Source organism: Neolamprologus multifasciatus, chromosome 3 (genome assembly GCF_963576455.1).
Source record: "Neolamprologus multifasciatus chromosome 3, fNeoMul1.2, whole genome shotgun sequence".
NCBI classification, from domain to species: Eukaryota; Metazoa; Chordata; class Actinopteri; order Cichliformes; family Cichlidae; genus Neolamprologus; species Neolamprologus multifasciatus.
The window spans coordinates 6,771,072-6,789,602 of NC_140441.1; the positions used below are offsets into that span (position 1 = coordinate 6,771,072).

Genomic DNA, 18,531 nt, shown 5'->3' on the forward strand with positions numbered 1-18,531 from the left:
TCACAGCTGTAAGGTTTAACTCCACTGTGGGTGAGTTGGTGTGTTTTTAGGCTTCCAGCCTGGGTAAAAGACTTTCCACACAAGTCACAGCTGTAAGGTTTAACTCCACTGTGGGTGAGTTGGTGTGTTTTTAAGCTTCCAGCCCGGGCAAAAGACTTTCCACACAACTCACAGCTGTAAGGTTTAACTCCACTGTGGATGAGTTGGTGAGTTTTTAAGTGTCCAGACTGGGTAAAATCCTTTCCACACTCATCACAGCTGTAGGTTTTCTCTCCCTGTCTTCTGTGAGGTTTGTCGGCCTCCTGAGAGCACTGACTTCTTGCTCCATGTTGGTCCTGCAGTGACAGAGATACAAACAGAGGCAGTGAGTGAAATGCAGTCGTGGAACAAACTGAAACTCCCTCTATTGGTGGAATCAAACATGTCAAAAAAACACATTGTTAGAGTGTTAACACCACCTTCTGGTCATAGTATCACATTACAATGATGTGCTTCAATGAGAGTTGTAATGAAAATGACATTATTGAAGAAATATTGATCAGTGGAGAAAATCTTTCACTTCATAAATAATTGTGAGTTGAACTGATGATATTGTGTTTTCAATGTGTGCTGATAAAATATGATCTTTGTATGTTCTTTTAACTTCTGCGGTTTTTGGTTGAGAATGTAGATTCAGTATAGAGGTTGAAAATAAGACGTAAAACCACAAAGGATTGTGGGTATGAGTGGCAAGCGGTACCAGCACAGGCTTTCACATGAAAACAGTCACACAGCGATAAAAAGAAACACAAAAAATGGCAAGAAGCTGTTGTATTTTTAACTGCAATAGCCGATCGCATGACAGCCACGGGAAGCCGACGAGTAAAGAGATTGGTTTTTATCAGATTATGTCATGGAAGAGAAATTGTTTAAGCCATGTTTTTAATGTAATTTATTATTATTACGTAATTTATAATAACATAATTGTTGAAGGTTACAAATAAATCTTATATTGATTTGAATTTAATTCGTTGCGCTCTGGTGCTTTGTTCACTGTGGCTTTGCGGGCTAATGTTTGTTGTGTTTTGTAGGAAAACCAGCCTACAAAGTGCAGGAATGCAATCTAGACTGGGCACCCTCTATCAACCTGGGTCATACCAAGTGTAAAGCTGCTACCACAGTGAGTTTTGATCGGTTAAGAGAGAGCGATATCAAAACGGCCACAAATCGTCTGCATATATGTGCCCAAGGGTTGTATTGAATCAATCAAGTGATGAATAACTGCTTTCCAGTATGTTGTTTTGATATGTTTTTTTTGGCATTGTTAATTTGTTTTTCACTAAAGCAGCTAATGAAGCACATTGGAATACAATTTTGCCTCTTTCTTGTAAGATTCAATATAGAATGAAATAATAATGCTAGTTATAAATAAAGACAATAAACTGAATGAATTATCAAACACTTGTTTTAATTTTATTAGATCTGAAAATGTTGTGTAATACTACAACCTGAAACGACAAACAGATAAAGAAAAAAAATTAACAACAGCTGTGAAATGGAATAGTCCAAATCACCAAAGTAAACTGGACCTGGGCTTGTTGCAGGATCTTAAGTTACTAAACATTTTGTGAGTGTATGCACTCACACTTAGGACCATATAATAATAAATATGTGCATGATGAAAGTTGGGCAGCACACTAACATCCTTACTCCACTCTGTATGCTCGTATGGGTCTAAACCTTTTACTCAGATATTTTCCTTGTACTTTTATTATGCCTTTTCGTCAACTCTGTCTTTGTACGGCCCTGCCATGTTCACCATCGTTTTGTACATAACTGTTTTTGAGGCTAATAAAATGCAAGTTTGGATTAAAAGCACAAAATTAATGATTACAGGTGCTGGAAATGCTAGTGCTTGATGCGGTGTATTGATTTTATTGCCACTCGTACCCACAATGAAATGCGCGAAAGTCACATGGTCTTTCAATCTCTATATATGGATGAGCCCAGGATGGAAAGACAAAGCTGGTGTTAAAGGGTTTTTAAAAACCAACCAGCTGTGCACACAGTTTTTATAACAGTGTAACTGTGATATTTTTCTCACTTTTTGTGTTGAAGTCATTGTTTCCTCTGTAGTGGCTGAGCTGAGTCCAAATGGCTGAAATTGTTCCTCGGCTGCTCCACCAGACTCTTCTGCTGTTACTCAGGTGGGGCACAAAAAAGTATATATATTTATTTTATTCCTGATAAAAAAGAAGCAGAGCAAATAAACATTACTACACTCCTTAGTGACAACAATACCTATGAAGCTTCAAGGTGAAACCCCAGAAGCAGCTATAAAAAGAAAGTCATTGTAGGCAATTGATGACTTTTTCTTGATGACTTTTTCCCTTTCAGGTTCTTGTAGGGCTTACAAGAAGGTAGGTATCTCTACTTCCAAAAAGCCACTGACTACCCTGCACATCACCGCCTTTACCCAGGGGATGCTACACCCTGTATATATGGACTTCCATAGTTCCACAAAGGAGTCCTGCTGAGACTCATTGGTAGCAGTATAAACTCAGCCACCTACAACATTTGCAAGCACCTCATAAAACATTTCAAAAATCACTTTGTTAATGTGGAATTCAAAAATGACTTTACAAATGCAGAATTTATTCTACAATTCATTATTTAAGCACAGAATTCTGTTTTTTGAAGTGTGTGGCTATTGTATTCCTCCATATGTGGGGAGCAAAAATCAGATAGGAAGTGGCACACATCATGAGGGGGTACCTGTTAACAACAAACAGTGTGGTTGGCTAGGTTAACTCGCAAACAGGAGTTAGCTGTGCCTGACTACGATAGAGACTTTTTTCTTTTTTAATTTTAATGAAACAACAAGTTAGAAAGATACTTAATTCGACATAAGAAGTTCTGCTATCAGCAATAAACATATGGGGACTGACTGGACTGATAATGGGGACAAATGTTTGACTGACTTTACACTGATATGCAAGATTGCACCTTCTCCACCCAGACAAGGAAAGGGTGGATGTATGCATGTTTTTTCAGGAGCAGCAAGATGACAGTGACATCCTAGGGTCGCATGAGCTTGTGGGCCATGCAGACTTAATCTTGTACTTGTTAATTTCTGTCTGTATTTACCAGTGTTATGTTATTCACGATGTGGTGGCAGATTTCTTTTCTTATGTATTAATCAATTTTCACATTAGTAATAGTAATATTATTTCCTCACTTTAGTGTCACCAGTTGGATTCATGCATGTAGAATGCTATCACAAGTGGACCCCATGTTATTGCACCTTCACAGTGGACCCATTGTAGACTGGAAGATCTCCAGACATCCTGCTTTAAGGGAGGTGACGGGTGGTCATAACCTTTCTTAGAGATGGAGAAGGTCAAGGATGAGCTGGACTGAAAAACCCATCTCCATAGAGACTGTGTCAGCTCCCAAAAAGACAAAAAAACAAACTAAAAACCAGCAATAAACAACTTAAACATAAACAATCACAAAGAAAGAACAATACTGTGTCCACATCTGAACCAAAGAGTAAAACAGTGAAATGTGGATTATTAAATATTAGGTCTCTCTCCTCCAAGTCTCTGTTAGTACATGACTTAATAATTGATCAACAAATTGATTTACTCTGCCTTACAGAAACCTGGTTGGAGCAGGATGATTATGTTAGTTTAAATGAATCAACACCCCCGAGTCATTCTAACAACTAGAAATCTCAAAGCACAGGCTGAGGGGGCGGTGTGGCAGCAATTTTTCACACCAGCCTATTAATTAACAAAAGACCAAGACAGACTTTTAATTCATTTGAAAGCCTGATGTCCTTGTCCCCCCCAGCTGTAAAACTCAGAAACCAGTCTTACTTGTTATCATCTATCGTCTACCTGGGCCTTACACAGAGTTTCTGTCTGATTTCTCAGACTTTTTATCTGATTTAGTGCACAGCTCAGATAAAATAGTTATTGTGGGTGATTTTAACATCCATGTAGATGCTAAAAATGACAGCCTCAACATGGCATTTAATCTGTTATTAGACTCAACTGGCTTCTCAGAAAATGTAAAAGAACCCACCCACCACTTTAATCACACTCTAGATCTTGTTTTAACATATGGCATAGAAACTGAACATTTAACAGTGTTTCCTGAAAACCCTCTCCTGTCTGATCATTTCCTGATAACATTTACATTTACAATAATTGATTACGCAGCAGTGGAGAGTGGACTTTATCAAAGTAGATGTCTTTCTGAAAGCACTGTAACTAAGTTTAAGAATATAATTCACCCACTGTTATCATCTTCAATGGCCTGTACTAACATAGAGCAGAGCAGCTATCTGAACGCTACCCCAACAGAGGTCGATTATCGTGGTTACCGTGGTATAATTCTCAAACACGTAGCCTAAAGCAGATGACTCGTAAGCTGGAGAGGAAATGGCATGTCACAAATTTAGAGGATCATCATTTAGCCTGGAGAAATAGTTTGCTGCTTTATAAGAAAGCCCTCCGCAAAGCCAGAACATCTTACTATTCGTCACTGATTGAAGAAAATAAGAACAACCCCAGGTTTCTCTTCAGCACTGTAGCCAGGCTGACAAAAAGTCAGAGCTCTTTTGAGCCAACCATCCCTTTAACGTTAACTAGCAATGATTTCATGAACTTCTTCACAAATAAAATTTTTATCATTAGAGATAAAATTACCAATAATCATCCTACAGATGTAATATTATCTACAGCTACTCTTAGTACCATTGATGTTAAGTTAGACTCTTTTTCTCCAATTGATTTTTCTGAGTTAACTTCAATAATTACTTCCTCCAAACCTTCAACGTGTCTTTTAGACCCCATTCCTACAAAACTGCTCAAAGAAGTCCTGCCATTGATTAATTCTTCAATCTTAAATATGATCAACCTATCTCTAATAATCAGCTATGTACCACAGGCTTTCAAGGTGTCTGTAGTCAAACCTTTACTCAAAAAGCCATGTCTAGACCCAGCAGTCTTAGCTAATTATAGGCCAATCTCCAACCTTCCTTTCATATCAAAAATCCTTGAAAGAGTAGTTGTCAAACAGCTAACTGATCATCTGCAGAGGAATGGTTTATTTGAAGAGTTTCAGTCAGGTTTCAGAGCTCATCACAGCACAGAAACAGCTTTAGTAAAGGTTACAAATGATCTTCTTATGGCCTCTGACAGTGGACTCATCTCTGTGCTTGTCCTGCTAGACCGCAGTGCAGCTTTCGATACTGTTGACCATAATATCCTATTAGAGCGATTAGAACATGCTGTAGGTATTACAGGTACTGCGCTGCAGTGGTTTGTATCATATCTATCTAATAGACTCCAATTTGTACATGCAAATGGAGAGTCCTCTTCACACACTGAGGTTAATTATGGTGTTATATATATTGCACAAACATGAGAAGTATATTATCAGAACAATAAACTTTTCACGTTATAATGTGATATAACTCTATTTTTCTTTTGCCTGGGTGGCAGCTCTACGCTTATGTACTCGGATGAGCTTGCCTCACCCTACAAGTTGTGCCTCCATCTCTTGTGTCCAGATCACACGCTGCACTGCCGTGCTGCTCCACCTTTTCTCTTTAATTTCTGTGTTTGTGCGTGCACAGTGTGAGATGCTGCGTTGAGGGGCGACAGGATTTCAAAAAGGTTTGATTATCATGTGACCATACGATTGATGATTGGGAGCTGGTCGTGATGTGTTAACTGCTTTTCGTTACCCCATGTATACTACACGATGCACAACACACGATTAAGGCAAAACATGGGCCGATCCCCAAAACGGTTGCTCGACTGAAAAATTGGCTCAAAATGGGCCAAAAATCGCACAGTGTATGCCCAGCTTTTGGAGGCTAGCTCTAAACAAACATCCGCAGCTTGCCAGTGTATACAGCACTATAATGACCAGACCTAATTCTTTTGAAAACCATACATCTTTCCACAGGTCTCCACTTCATCAGACAGCACCTAGACACAGAGCTGGATGAGGCCAGCACAAACAGCAGCCTAACCGACGAAGATGATGGATCCATGGGGTCAGGAAAGCCAGAAAGCAGGGGATCTGGAGAGGTACATTTCATGTCCATTCACTGGAGGTGTGGATCTATTGCATGGCTTTCCTCACATCAAGAAGCTGTCGATCAAAGTCAATACAGCTCTTTCTGCATCTGGAGCTTGTGAAGGACTTCTTAGTCATGCAGGACTCCTGTTCACTGCTAAACAGTCACAGCTTCACAGAAAGAACCTTGAGAGCAAACTGCTGCTGAAGCTTAACCATCACCTCACTGAGTGTAGAAATGGCACATTTTTGCTAAATATGCAGAATTTTTGCACCCCTGATGATCCACCAGAACAAACTCAGCAGTGTGTGAGGAAGAGGAGGAGGAAAAGCCAGCAGCAGCTGACAGATGGAGAGAATAGACAGACTGTTCCCTGTTTGTGAAGGACTGCTAGAAAAGTTTAACATAACTAATCGCCTGTCCTGAATCAGTCTTATTAGGTAATGTTCACAGTAAGTTATCTTTCTTCTACAATTGTGCTCCAAATAAAGAACTTTGTCTTGACAAGATTGTTAGTTAATCATTTACAAATCAATATTTGTAATAATCCGTCAAGAACAAGCCAAGTCTCCTCCTCTGATAAACCTCCACATGTACCACTGAAAACAGTTTATTTACTTTGAATCTGAAATCATGGGTCAAACTACTTGTTGTGAGACCATTTCTTTATTTTTCACACCAAATTATTTAATAAAAAAACCCTTTACACAGAGTTAATCAAATATAACTAATGCTTTAACATTATCAGGATTTCATAATACAAACTTCAAATCAACAGGAAAACAGCTGCAGAACATGTGGATCAAATGAATTCATTAAAAAAACAACATATGGACTTCATGTGGACTTCAAGGATACAGTAAATACCACCAAAGTTACAGCAGGAGCCAAAAATAGAAGTTTATTTAAATTTTTGAACTTTTAACATTTCTTTGCTGCCACTGTGATAACGAATGTGGTCTTTGCCTAATTGAATAAAGGTTACACTGACTCACTGCTCCATCTTCTGATACAAACTGGTATTACATGGACCTACAGGCCAAAACCAGTTAGCGGGAGTTTCTTTTATTCTGGACATAAAGTCACAGCACAGTGTTGTTTCAAAGCTGGTGGACAGATTTAGTTCATCTTGGAATGTTCATCTTCATTTTGGAAGCTTTAAGAGCAACTGCTGTGAAATTATTTGCAGTTTTGGGAGAAAATGATTTAAGAGAAGATTTTACCACAGCAAAAGATTAAATATGAATGAAGGATTGAAATTTAACTGAGGTAACACATAAAATGAATACATTAAAAAAAGAAGTTAATTTTAGGAAAAACTAAGAAAGCTGAAATAAAAGAAATTGATATACATATCTGATATGATACCAAACTGATAAATTAAAAGTTTGGTAGAAAAAAGACATTCCTATAACTTTAATAGTACAATTACTAAACACTACTGTGTCCTAAGGGAACAAAGATTAAAATGTAACAGGATAAAATTTTAGAGAATTAAAATCCGTCAAAGAAAAAAACAAACTTGATATACATATCTATTAGGGGTGCAACGATACTCGTATCGATATTGAACCGTTTGATACAGTGCTTTCGGTTCGGTACGCATATGTATAGAACAATACAAATATTTAATTTATTTTATCAACTTTTCTTCTGACGATGCTGTCTGTGTTGAGAGCTCAGTGGACTCTGCGTTCGACTACTCCGCCTAGGCTGCACTGTCGAGCGCAGATCCACTGAGCGCAGCGCAAGCTAACAAGACTTTACCCGAGTCATTTAGACAGCCGTTAGCACATGATTCTCCTCATGGGGACCTGATATGTTTAATATGCTGATGAGAATATAGCCCAGAAGAAGCGCATAGTATAGCTTTTATTTTGGAAAGAGCCATTTCTCTGTAATAAACTCTCTTTTCCAAAGATGAGGGATTTCTCGATCAGATAGATTTATTTATTTTTTATTACTTTGTTGTTTCAGCAACATTAAATTTAAAACTGTACTTTTGAGTTAAAATATATATTTATAATTTGAATAAATGACCAATTTAATAAAGCATGAACATTTTTTTGTATCGAAAAAATATCGAACCATGACACCAAAGTATTGAACCGAACCAAACCGTGAATTTTGTGTATCGTTGCACCCCTAATATCTAGACATGCAGGTTCCTAAATGTAACATTCAGGATTATTCACTGCAGGTCCAGAAATCAGAGCCACCTCATCAGATCCAAGTGTGACATCAGCTGATACTCTTTACAGGAGATTCCATCTGAACTCTGTGGAGCCTGATCCCAAGGTTTTTAAGTCTGAGCCTGAAACCAGAAGAGGATCTTTCTCTCTCTTCAGATTCATTGTGATCCAGTGATTTCAGTCCTGCATGATCAGGCTGATGTTTGCACAGAGCAGATAATGAAGTGAATGTTTTTACACATTGGTAACAGTGAAACAGTTTATTTACAGCGTGGGATCGTTTGTGTTCGGAGTATGAACTGACATTCCTGGTCACAGCTGAAGTTCACTTCCATGTGTGTACGTTCATGTTTGTTACAATAACCTGTAAATTGTAAATACTGTAAAACCACTGTCATTTAATGGCATTGCACAGCTAAAACCATTTCACCTCATGTCACACTGTGTATGGTTGTGTGTGTGAGACAAATAAAATTTGAATTTGAATAGTGAGAAGCTTTTGTCGCAGTGTCTGCACTTGTATGGTGTCTCTCCTGTGTGGATTCCCTTATGCTTGTTCTTTAAGCTCATGTCCAGTGGTGAAGGATGACCCAAACTGGTCACAATGCTTTTTGGCCCCACTGTGGAAGAGTTCATGGATTTTAATGTACTTGGTGTGTGGAAGCCTCTCTCACATTCTTTGCGGTAGTTCATTTTGACTCCAGTGTGGCTACGTTGATGTGGTTTTAGGTCCCATAATTGATTGGAAGTTTTTCCACAAAGGTCACAGAGAAACTCTTTCCCACCACAGAGGTGGGAAAGAAAACCTTTTCCACTTCTAAACAAAGACATTGTAAGTCAGGGAATTCCTTCAACATTTTTATCCTGAACGTTGCCTGAAATAAAAAGCATCTCTGCCAACGTCCAATTACATTTTACTGTTTACATTTTAACACTCAGCTTACTGAGCGAAAACGACTCTTCATTTTTCCAAACAGTTCATTCAGTATAACTCCATAAGTTTACTGATCAGACTTGTTCCAAACACTCAGGTTAAAATAACAAGATAACAACTAAATACACACCTCAAAGTAACTGCACTAGTAGAGTTACTTTCTGGTGTGGATCTGTTGGTGGCTTTTTAGGTGATGTGGAGATTTAAAAGTCTTCTCACACAGGTCACATTTATAAGGTCTCCCCACAGTGTGGCTAAACATGTGTCGTCGTAACTGTGCACCTGTTGTAAACAGTTTCCCACACTGATCACAGCAGGAAACATCATTTCCAGTGTGAATCCGTAGATGAATATTTCGGTTGTGCTTGTCAATGAAAGTTTTTTCACAAAAGTTGCAGCTGTACGCCTTAATTCCACTGTGGATGAGTCTATGTTTTTTTAAGTTTTGAGACAGGTTAAAAGACTTTCCACACAAGTCACAGCTGTAAGCTTTAACTCCACTGTGGATGACTTGGTGTATTTTTAAGTTTTGAGCCTGGGTAAAACACTTTCCACAGAAGTCACAGCTGTAAGGTTTAAATCCACTGTGGATGAATTGATGTGCTTTTAAGCCTCCAGCCTGGGTAAAAGACTTTCCACACATGTCACAGCTGTAAGGTTTAAATCCACTGTGGGTGACTTGGTGTATTTGTAAGCCTCCAGCCTTCGTAAAAGACTTTCCACAGAATTCACAGCTGTAAGGTTTAACTCCACTGTGGATCAGTTTGTGTGTTTTTAAACTTCCAGCCTGGGTAAAAGACTTTCCACACAAGTCACAGCTGTAAGGTTTAACTCCACTGTGTACGACTTGGTGTGCTTTTAAGCTTTGAGCCTGGGTAAATGAATTTCCACACAAATCACAGCTGTACGCTTTCACTCCACTGTGGATGAGTTGATGTTTTTTTAAGCTTTGAGCCTGGGTAAAAGAATTTCCACAGAAATCACAGCTGTACGCTTTCACTCCACTGTGGATGACTTGGTGCTTTTTTAAGCTTTCAGCCAGGGTAAAAGACTTTCCACACAACTCACAGCTGTATGCTTTAACTCCACTGTGGATGAGTCCGTGTCTTTTTAGGCTTTCAGCCCGGGTAAAATTCTTCCCACACAAGTCACAGCTGTAGGTTTTCTCTCCCTTTCTTCTGTGAGGTTTGTCGGCCTCCTGAGAGCGCTGACTTCTCGCTCCATGTTGGTCCTGCAGTGACAGAGATACAAACAGGCAGTGAGTGAAATGCAGTCGTGGAACAAACTGAAACTCCCTCCATTGGTGGAATCAAACTTCTCAACAAACACATTGTAGGTGTGTTACCATCACCTTCTGGTGATATTATCACATTACAACGATGCGCTACAATCAGAGTTGTAATTAAAATTACATACTGAAGAAATATTGATCAGTGGAGAGAATATTTTACTCATAAAAAAATGTGAGTTTAACTGATGATATTGTTTCAATGTGTGTAGATAAAATATAGTCTTTGTATTTTCTTGTAACTTCTGGGGTTTTCGATTTTGAATATCGATTCTGTACAAACGGATGAGCCAAGGGTGGAAAAGATAAAGCTGCTGTTAAGAGGTTTTTAAAAAATAACCAGCTGTGCACACAGCTTCAAAAAGTGTAACTGTGATATTTTTCTCACCTTTTGTGTTGAAGACATTGTTTCCTCTGTAGTGGCTGAGCTGAGTCCAAATGGCTGAAATTCTTCCTCTGTTGCTCCACCAACCTCTTCAACTGTTACTCAGCTGGGACACAAAAAGTATATATTTGTATTTTATCCCTGATAAAAAAAAAAAAAGCAGAGCAAATAAACAACAGCCCCTTCTCCTCCTGTTACTCATCTAGGACACAAAACGTATATATCAGGGCTCTAGACTAACTTTTTGCCATAGGCGCACCGGTGGTAACTTTAAAAGTTAGGCGCACTCAAATTGGGGGGGGGGGGGGGGGGGGATTGCAGTCCATACAGACAATATTCATTTCTAAATTTTTAACTAACAATCTTGTGCTTCGACCTGTTTGCTGTTGCATGCTGCTGAAAGGCAGTGGGGAGAGGGGACACTTGGCCAGTGCATTTATCACAGCATATAATGTGTTCTCTGTATACACTGTGCTTTTTCAGCATTCAAAGTTTGATGGCACCACGTCAGAGCACTGGCTATGAATTTCAGACGGATCAGGCCTTAACTTAACAAAAAAGTTATCAATAGTTCTTTTAATCTTTTCTTATTACCCAGAGCTACATCCACTTCTGTCAGGCCTAGGCTGCTCACTAGGGCTGGGTATCATCACTGATTTCTATAATCCATTCGATTTCGGTTTTCAAAGTCCTGATTCGATTCAACTTAGCCTCAGACATTCAGAAATATTATAATTCTGATCATTTATCAGTACTGACACATGTGAGACTTCATCAGAATTGTGAACATCACAGCAGATGCCTTTGTGTGAAAATAACTGAGAACAAAACACAGAAAAACATGAAGAAGATTTTGCTGGCCTGACTTTTTATAGCAGATAACCTTAAAAATATTCTGCAATCTTCTGCATAATTTTAAAAAGTTTAAATTTCTTCAGTATTGAACAGCAGAAAAAAAAAATAGGCTTTTTTGTACGAGGTCATTTAAGTGAAAAACAGAAAAGGACAGCGGCCGACAGCGCTGTAAACAACGATAGACTGGTGGGTAATGAATAATGAATAATGCAGAAAACAGAGATTTGAGACGGGAAACTGTTCTTGAAATACAGAGAGAGAGAGAGCTGTGCATGAAGTGTGATTTTTATCGTGGTGTTAAAAAACTCAGAGGCAAAACTCATGACGACATTGATCAAATGTCAAGCGCAGTTTGCTGCTTCTTTTGCTTCTGGTTTGGTGAATTTTGGTTGGAGAGAGACAAAACCTGCAGCTCAGAATCTACGTGGAATCCACGTACCTCATTTGCTGTGTGGTGGTTGTAGCTCATTTGCTTTGTGGTGGTTGTTGAAATAGTTCTGTGAGCTTTAACCTGAGAATCTGGTGTTTCTGGTAAAACACAGTTATATTTAACAGTCAATTCAGGATTTAATGAATCGATATCACTTTATTCAAACTACTCATCTCCCTCGTTCACCTGCACTTTCAACTGGACCACGGCCAATCAGAGAGGTTCCGCCCCTGACTATCTCTGATTGGTTTATCCCACAATAGGGGAATAATGTGTGTCTGTTGTTGACCACACGGAGAGTTGCAGAGATCTTTTTATTTTTTTATTTTTTTTTACCCAAACAGTTGGTCGCACCGGTGCAACCAAATATATTTTTTAGTTGCACCACAGAAAAATTTGGTCGCATTTGCGACCAAATTGGTCGCACTCTAGAGCCCTGTATATATATATGTATTTTATCCCTGACAAAAAGAAGCAGAGCAAATAAACATTACCAAACTCCTCAGTGACAACAATACCTGAAGCTTCAAGGTGAAACCTCAGTAGCAACTACAAAAAGAAAGTCATCAGGTGTATTCAAGAACTTGAAAGGGAAGAAGCCACTGACTGCCCTGCACATCACCGCCTATACCCAGGGGATGCTACGCCCTGTATATATGGACTTCCATAGTTCCACAAACGAGTCCCGCTCAGACTCATTGGTAGCAGTATAAACTCAGCCACCTACAACATTTCCAAGCACCTCATTACCATCCTAATGAGGTTTAAAAAAACATTTCAAAAATCACTATATTAAAGTGGAATTCAAAAATGACTTTACAAATACAGAATTTATTCTACAATTCATTATCTAAGCACAAAATTCTGTTTTATGAAGTGTGGGGCCATTGTATTCCTCCATATAGGGGGAGAAAAAATCAGATAGGAAATGGCACACATCATGAGGGGGTACCTAGCCGCTAGGTCAACATGCATGAATTTAGTTGTGCCTGACTAAGACAGAGATTTTCTCTTTTAGATGTTTCTGAAACAAGAAAGTGTAGAAAACAGGCCGTGGGCCACTTCTAGCTTAATTGGAGGGCCACTTTAGTGTCCAAGTAGTACAAAAAACAAACAAACACGAAAACACCCACAAAATGTACCACCCATTCCTAAAATGTAGTGTTTTGTTTGTTTTATTTAATTCCAAATATTGTGTAACAAGACAAAATTGCAAACATGAGCACAATTTTTCTCACTCTTAACTAGCTGAAGCCTTTAAGTTTAATTTGTCATATGCAAGTTAGCACAGGGTAGGGCTGGGCGATATGGCCTAAAATTCATATGGCGACATAATTTGAAGCATGTGCAGTAACAATATATATCACGATATATTCTTTTCTTCTTTATAACGTATTTTCCACACTATAGGGCACACTTAAAATCCTTTAATTTTCTCAAGAATCGAGAGTGTGCCTTATGTATGAATTCTGGTTGTGCTTGCTGACCTTGAACCGATTTTGGCTGCAGAAATCTGTTAAAAATGTTTTAGTACAACTTTGGTAAGCCCCACCGCTTGATGGATTGTCAGAGCATTACGGCTGCCGTAGTGCGGAGCTTCGCGGAGTAATCTGGGTCCAAAACTCCGTCCACTTCAGATACCCAAAGTCAAACGAACACTAAGAGTTAAAAACGGTCTAAATTCTTTCATCTTTAATTACATCATCAGCGTTGCTGCTTTATTGGGTGTAAAAATTACGTTTTACGTCCATGCATCCATGAAAACAGAATTTATTAAATTTAACGGAGTTAGAAGTTAACAGGAAGTTAGCTCGCTAGTTTCCACCTAAAGACATACCATGTTCTGACTGAGAGATTTTTGAAACTAATTCAAACGTACAGCTCTGCTATCACTTCCAACATAAATGAAGACAGAAAACTAAACAGCAGTGGCGTTTGTAGGGTTACTAAAGTTGGACTACCTGGTATATAATGATGTGCTACGTGATTGCTAGCGACACAGCTATGTTAGCATAACATTAGCACAGTGAAGCTGGAGGATGAACGCCAACTTTTTTCTACTCGATAAAAGTTAACGTGACGGATTCTGGTGGTTAGGGACAAATGCAATCGCATAGCAGGATTCTATACACGGGATAAACTTCAGTCAGGAGAACAACTGAGATTATTCATCCACAATACGAGGTTAGTTATTAATATACTGCAACAACATGGGAATAGAACAGCTGTGAGAGAATTCAACATTAATGAATCACTGTTACGGAAGTGGAGGAGGCGCAGTTTTTGGCTTTCCCCATATTTCAATAGTGCTTCATCTCTTTACTATGACTGTCGCCCGGCATAATTTGCAGATGATAATGGTTTTAGCCGCTGCGATGCTTTCGACCAAAACAGGCGCAGCTTGATGCCATCATCAACATGCGCCATCGCGATAGAGCGATATAGTCAAAATCTCTATCATTGGCCAAATTTATATCGTTTCAATCGCCCACCCCTAGCACAGGGTCAACATTGCAATGAAATGTATTTGGCAAGCAGATGACAGTCACTCAGCAGTACAGTACAGTAATTTCACTGAACTACCAAATAAACAACTCTTTCTGGCCAGACATGTGGCAGCACTTTTGCTACAATTTTGTTTGTATTTAACAAAATAAAACTGCAGGGATAAGCGTACACATTAGTTTTCAACTGTAAGTGAAAACTGTTTTCTTTCCAAAAAAATCTCTCAATTAACTAAAACACACAATCCCTCAACATGTTTGCACTCTCTTGTTACCTCGGCCAGGTCTGCGGCTCCGAACTGTGGTAAGGAGACCTCGGGCTAATACATTTGGTTCTGTGTCGGGCTCGTAGCCGGGAACTAGCTTTATTGTCTGGGGCTGTGTTCCAATTAAGAGACCGCACGCTTGAAGTACGCATTTTCAGCCCTATTAATTCACAGCAACGTGACGACGGCTGTCCCAATCTGAGGTGTACACCAAATGCGTACTCAAAATGCACCGTCGATTCCCCAAATATCAATATCGTGGTCCGGCGCACGCTTTGTGGTCCCACATTTCCCGCAAATCATAGCGTGGCGGTGGGTGTGGATGATTTTGCCGCAAAATAGAGATTGAAAATGTGACGTCATTCAGGGGTAAAACCGCAAAGAATTCTGGGAACGAGTGGCAAGCGGTACTAGCGCAAGCAGGCTTTCACATGAAAACAGTCACACAGCGATAAAAAGAAACACAAAAAATGGCAAGAAGCTATTGTATTATTAACTGCAATATCCGGTCGCATGACAGACACGGGAAGCCGACGGGTAAAGAGATCGGTTGTTATCGGATTGTTTAAGCCATTTCCGAAGTAACAAAGAGCTGACGGATGACCTTGATTGCAGACCAAATATAACGTTTCAGAACACTCTAGCTCACATGTTAGTCTGCTCCAAGCATTTCCACAAATTTAAGTCTTCTGTTGTAGTTATTACGTAATTTGTAATAACATAATTGTTGATGTAGGTTACAAATAAGTCTTATATTGATTTGAATTGAATTTGTTGCACTCTGCTGCTTTGTGGGCTAATGTTTGTTGTGTTTTGTAGGAAAACCAGCCTACAAAATGCAGGAATGCGATCCACACTTGGCACCCTCTGTCAACCTGGGTCATACAGAGTTTAAAGCTGCTACCACAGCGAGATTTGATCGGTTAAGAGAGAGTGCGATATCAAAACAGCCACAAAACGTCCCGCATATATGTGCCCAAGTGTTGTATTGAATCAATCAAGTGATGAATAACTGCTTTCCAGTATGTTGTTTTGATATGTTTTTTTGGATTTGTTGATTCGTTTTTCACCAATGCAGCTAATAAAGCACAATGGAATACAATTTTGCCTCTTTCTTGTAAGATTCTATAATAGAATGAAATAATAATGCTAGTTATAAATAAAGACAATAAATTGAATGAATTATGAAACACTTATTTTATTTCTATTAGATCTGAAAATGTTGTGTAATACTACAACCTGAAATGATAAATAGATAAAGAAAAAAAATTAACAACAGCTGTGAAATGGAATAGTCCAAATCACCAAAGTAAACTGGACCTGGGCTTGTTGCAGGGATCTTAAGTTACAAAACATTTTGTGAGTGTATGCACTCACACTTAGGACCATATAAGAATAAATATGTGCGTGATGAAAGTTGGGCAGCACACTAACGTCCTTACTCCACTCTGTATGGTTGTATGGCTCTGACCATTTTACTCCTTTGATTTTTTCCTCGTCCTTTTTTTTGCCTTTTCGTCAAGTCTGTCTTGAGTAGGGATTAAAACCGCAGAACTAATGATTACCGGTGCTGGAAATACTAGCGCTTGATGAAGTGTTTTGATTTTGTTGCCACGGGTACCCACAAAGCTATGCGCGAAAGTCACATGGTCTGTCAGTCTCTATACGAGAAGGGTCTTGTCAATAAGCCTGAGATGAGATGAGATGAGATGAGATGAGATGAGACGAGACGAGACGGTTGCAGTTGGCCACAACCGAGATGACAGACCTTGCCAACCGTACATACAATACACAAAAATCATATTGGGGAGACAGGTCAGGCTAGGAAGCAAGGGGGAAAAAACATCGAAATGTGTAACACAAAAGGATAATACAGGAATGCACAGATATCAACACACCATAGCACAATAAACACAGACAAGCAACACGGGAGAGTATTCCAGTGTGTACAGCTGATCTGGGACTGCTGCAATCTTTGATTGCGCCTCCAGCTGATCCGGTGTCCACATCGGATGAGAGGTAAGCATGGGAGGAGGAGTTGGATCCCGGGTAGGGAGGGTGATAGTGAGGGTGTATTAGTGTACGTGTTTCGTGCGTGTGCATGTGGAGGGGGGATGAGTGAGTGCTTATTCAATTAAATTTTATTTATATAGCGCCAAATCCCAACAAAAGGTTGCCTCAAGGCGCTTCATAGATACAGAGAAAAACCCAACAATCATATGACCCCCTATGAGCAAGTACTTTGGTGACAGTGAGAAGGAAAAACTCCCTTTTAACAGGAAGAAACCTCCAGCAGACCCAGGCTCACGGAGTGGCGGCCATCTGCTGCGGTGAGAGACACCCCAACCGGTCGTATACATATTCATTATCAGTGTATATGTTTGTGTGTGTATGTCCATAATTCAGCTGAGACAGTGTCCTTCGCCCTGCCAGGCTAAGTAAACAGTCTTCCAGCCAACCCAGGTGGCCTTGCAAGGAATGGGAAGGAACAGTCTAAACACAGTGGTTATCAGTGAGTTTTTGTTCGGCTCCAGCCTTGAGCCAACAGCTGGCGCCAAAGGGATAGCCGCATGATGATGGTGGTTTTTCTTTTATGCGAACAACTCATGAGAATTTCAAAGCTGTTCTTTAACACTCTGATACTGGACTCTCAATCTCCCGTTGGAGAGCCGCAAGCTTCTCCATGATGTTATCAAACTTGCGCTCCGTGGTCTTGTCATTCTTGTGCTGAAAGAGCAGATTCTGAGACCTCGCGACCGCAGTAAGCTGCTCCAAGGTGTGATCCAACTTTTGCTCAGAGGTGTTATTCTGAGTGAACTTCTCCTTGATGTAATCCAATGTACGCTCAGAGGTCTTATTCTGAGTATTCACGGCAGCCGTAAGCTTCTCCAAGATCTTAACCATGCTGCACTCAGTGAGCCCATTCTGAGAAGTCGCGCCTCGTCCCATCATTTCAATCCCAGCGGGCAGCCTTGGGGGAGTTTGAAAGTTCCACTTTCTTAATTCTCTGATAAGCCAGGGCCAAGCCAGCTCCAATCAGCAAGAACCCTGTTATCATGGTTCCGAATAGGTAGATATCTTCAGCGTCCTTGATCGACAGTCCCGCCAGGCACACGATCCTCCATGTCTGCCACCCGTCCATCATGTATCCGGCAGGGAAAGTCCCTCCAGGGCACTCGGGCTCTCCCGAGCCCGGACTTCTCGTTGAGAAAAGGGTGTCAATAGCATTCAGAGACCAGTTCAGTCATCAGCCAGGGTTTCAGGTTAACTCATTGTGAAACCTGGCCCCACCATATCATGTGATTTCCTGAGGTCAGATGGCCCAGGATGTGAGTGGGCGTTAAGGCATCTGGGAAGGGATCTCAAAACGGATTATAGATGGCAGACAGTTGGTGTCGTAAACCACCGCCTCTGTTCAAAGATGGTCGCTCACAGTGGACGTAAATGGCTTCTTTCACTCCTCTTTCAAACCATCTGTCCTCTCTGTCCAAAATGTGAACGTTGGCATCCTCGAAAGAGTGACCTTTGTCCTTTAGATGCAGATGAACTGCTGAGTCTTGTCCCGTGGAGGGGGCTCTTCTATGTTGTGCCATGCGCTTGT

General features: G+C 40.0%; 2 protein-coding genes across 4 annotated transcripts in view; both read right to left on the reverse strand.

Annotated features, from left to right (window-relative positions):
• The window catches only part of LOC146521310 (uncharacterized), a 126,546-nt gene that overhangs the window by 8,627 nt on the left and 99,388 nt on the right, over nucleotides 1-18,531 (reverse strand). The window lies entirely within an intron of this gene.
• The window catches only part of LOC146521311 (uncharacterized), a 113,087-nt gene continuing 99,298 nt past the window's right edge, over nucleotides 4,743-18,531 (reverse strand). Inside the window, exons 2-3 of the mRNA XM_085155075.1 lie at nucleotides 10,879-10,981; nucleotides 4,743-10,433 (exon numbers count right to left, since the gene is read on the reverse strand). Of these exons, the coding sequence (XP_085011201.1) occupies nucleotides 9,357-10,433; nucleotides 10,879-10,896 (1,095 nt within the window). The 5' untranslated portion in view covers nucleotides 10,897-10,981 and the 3' untranslated portion in view covers nucleotides 4,743-9,356. The remainder of the gene's footprint in view (nucleotides 10,434-10,878; nucleotides 10,982-18,531) is intronic.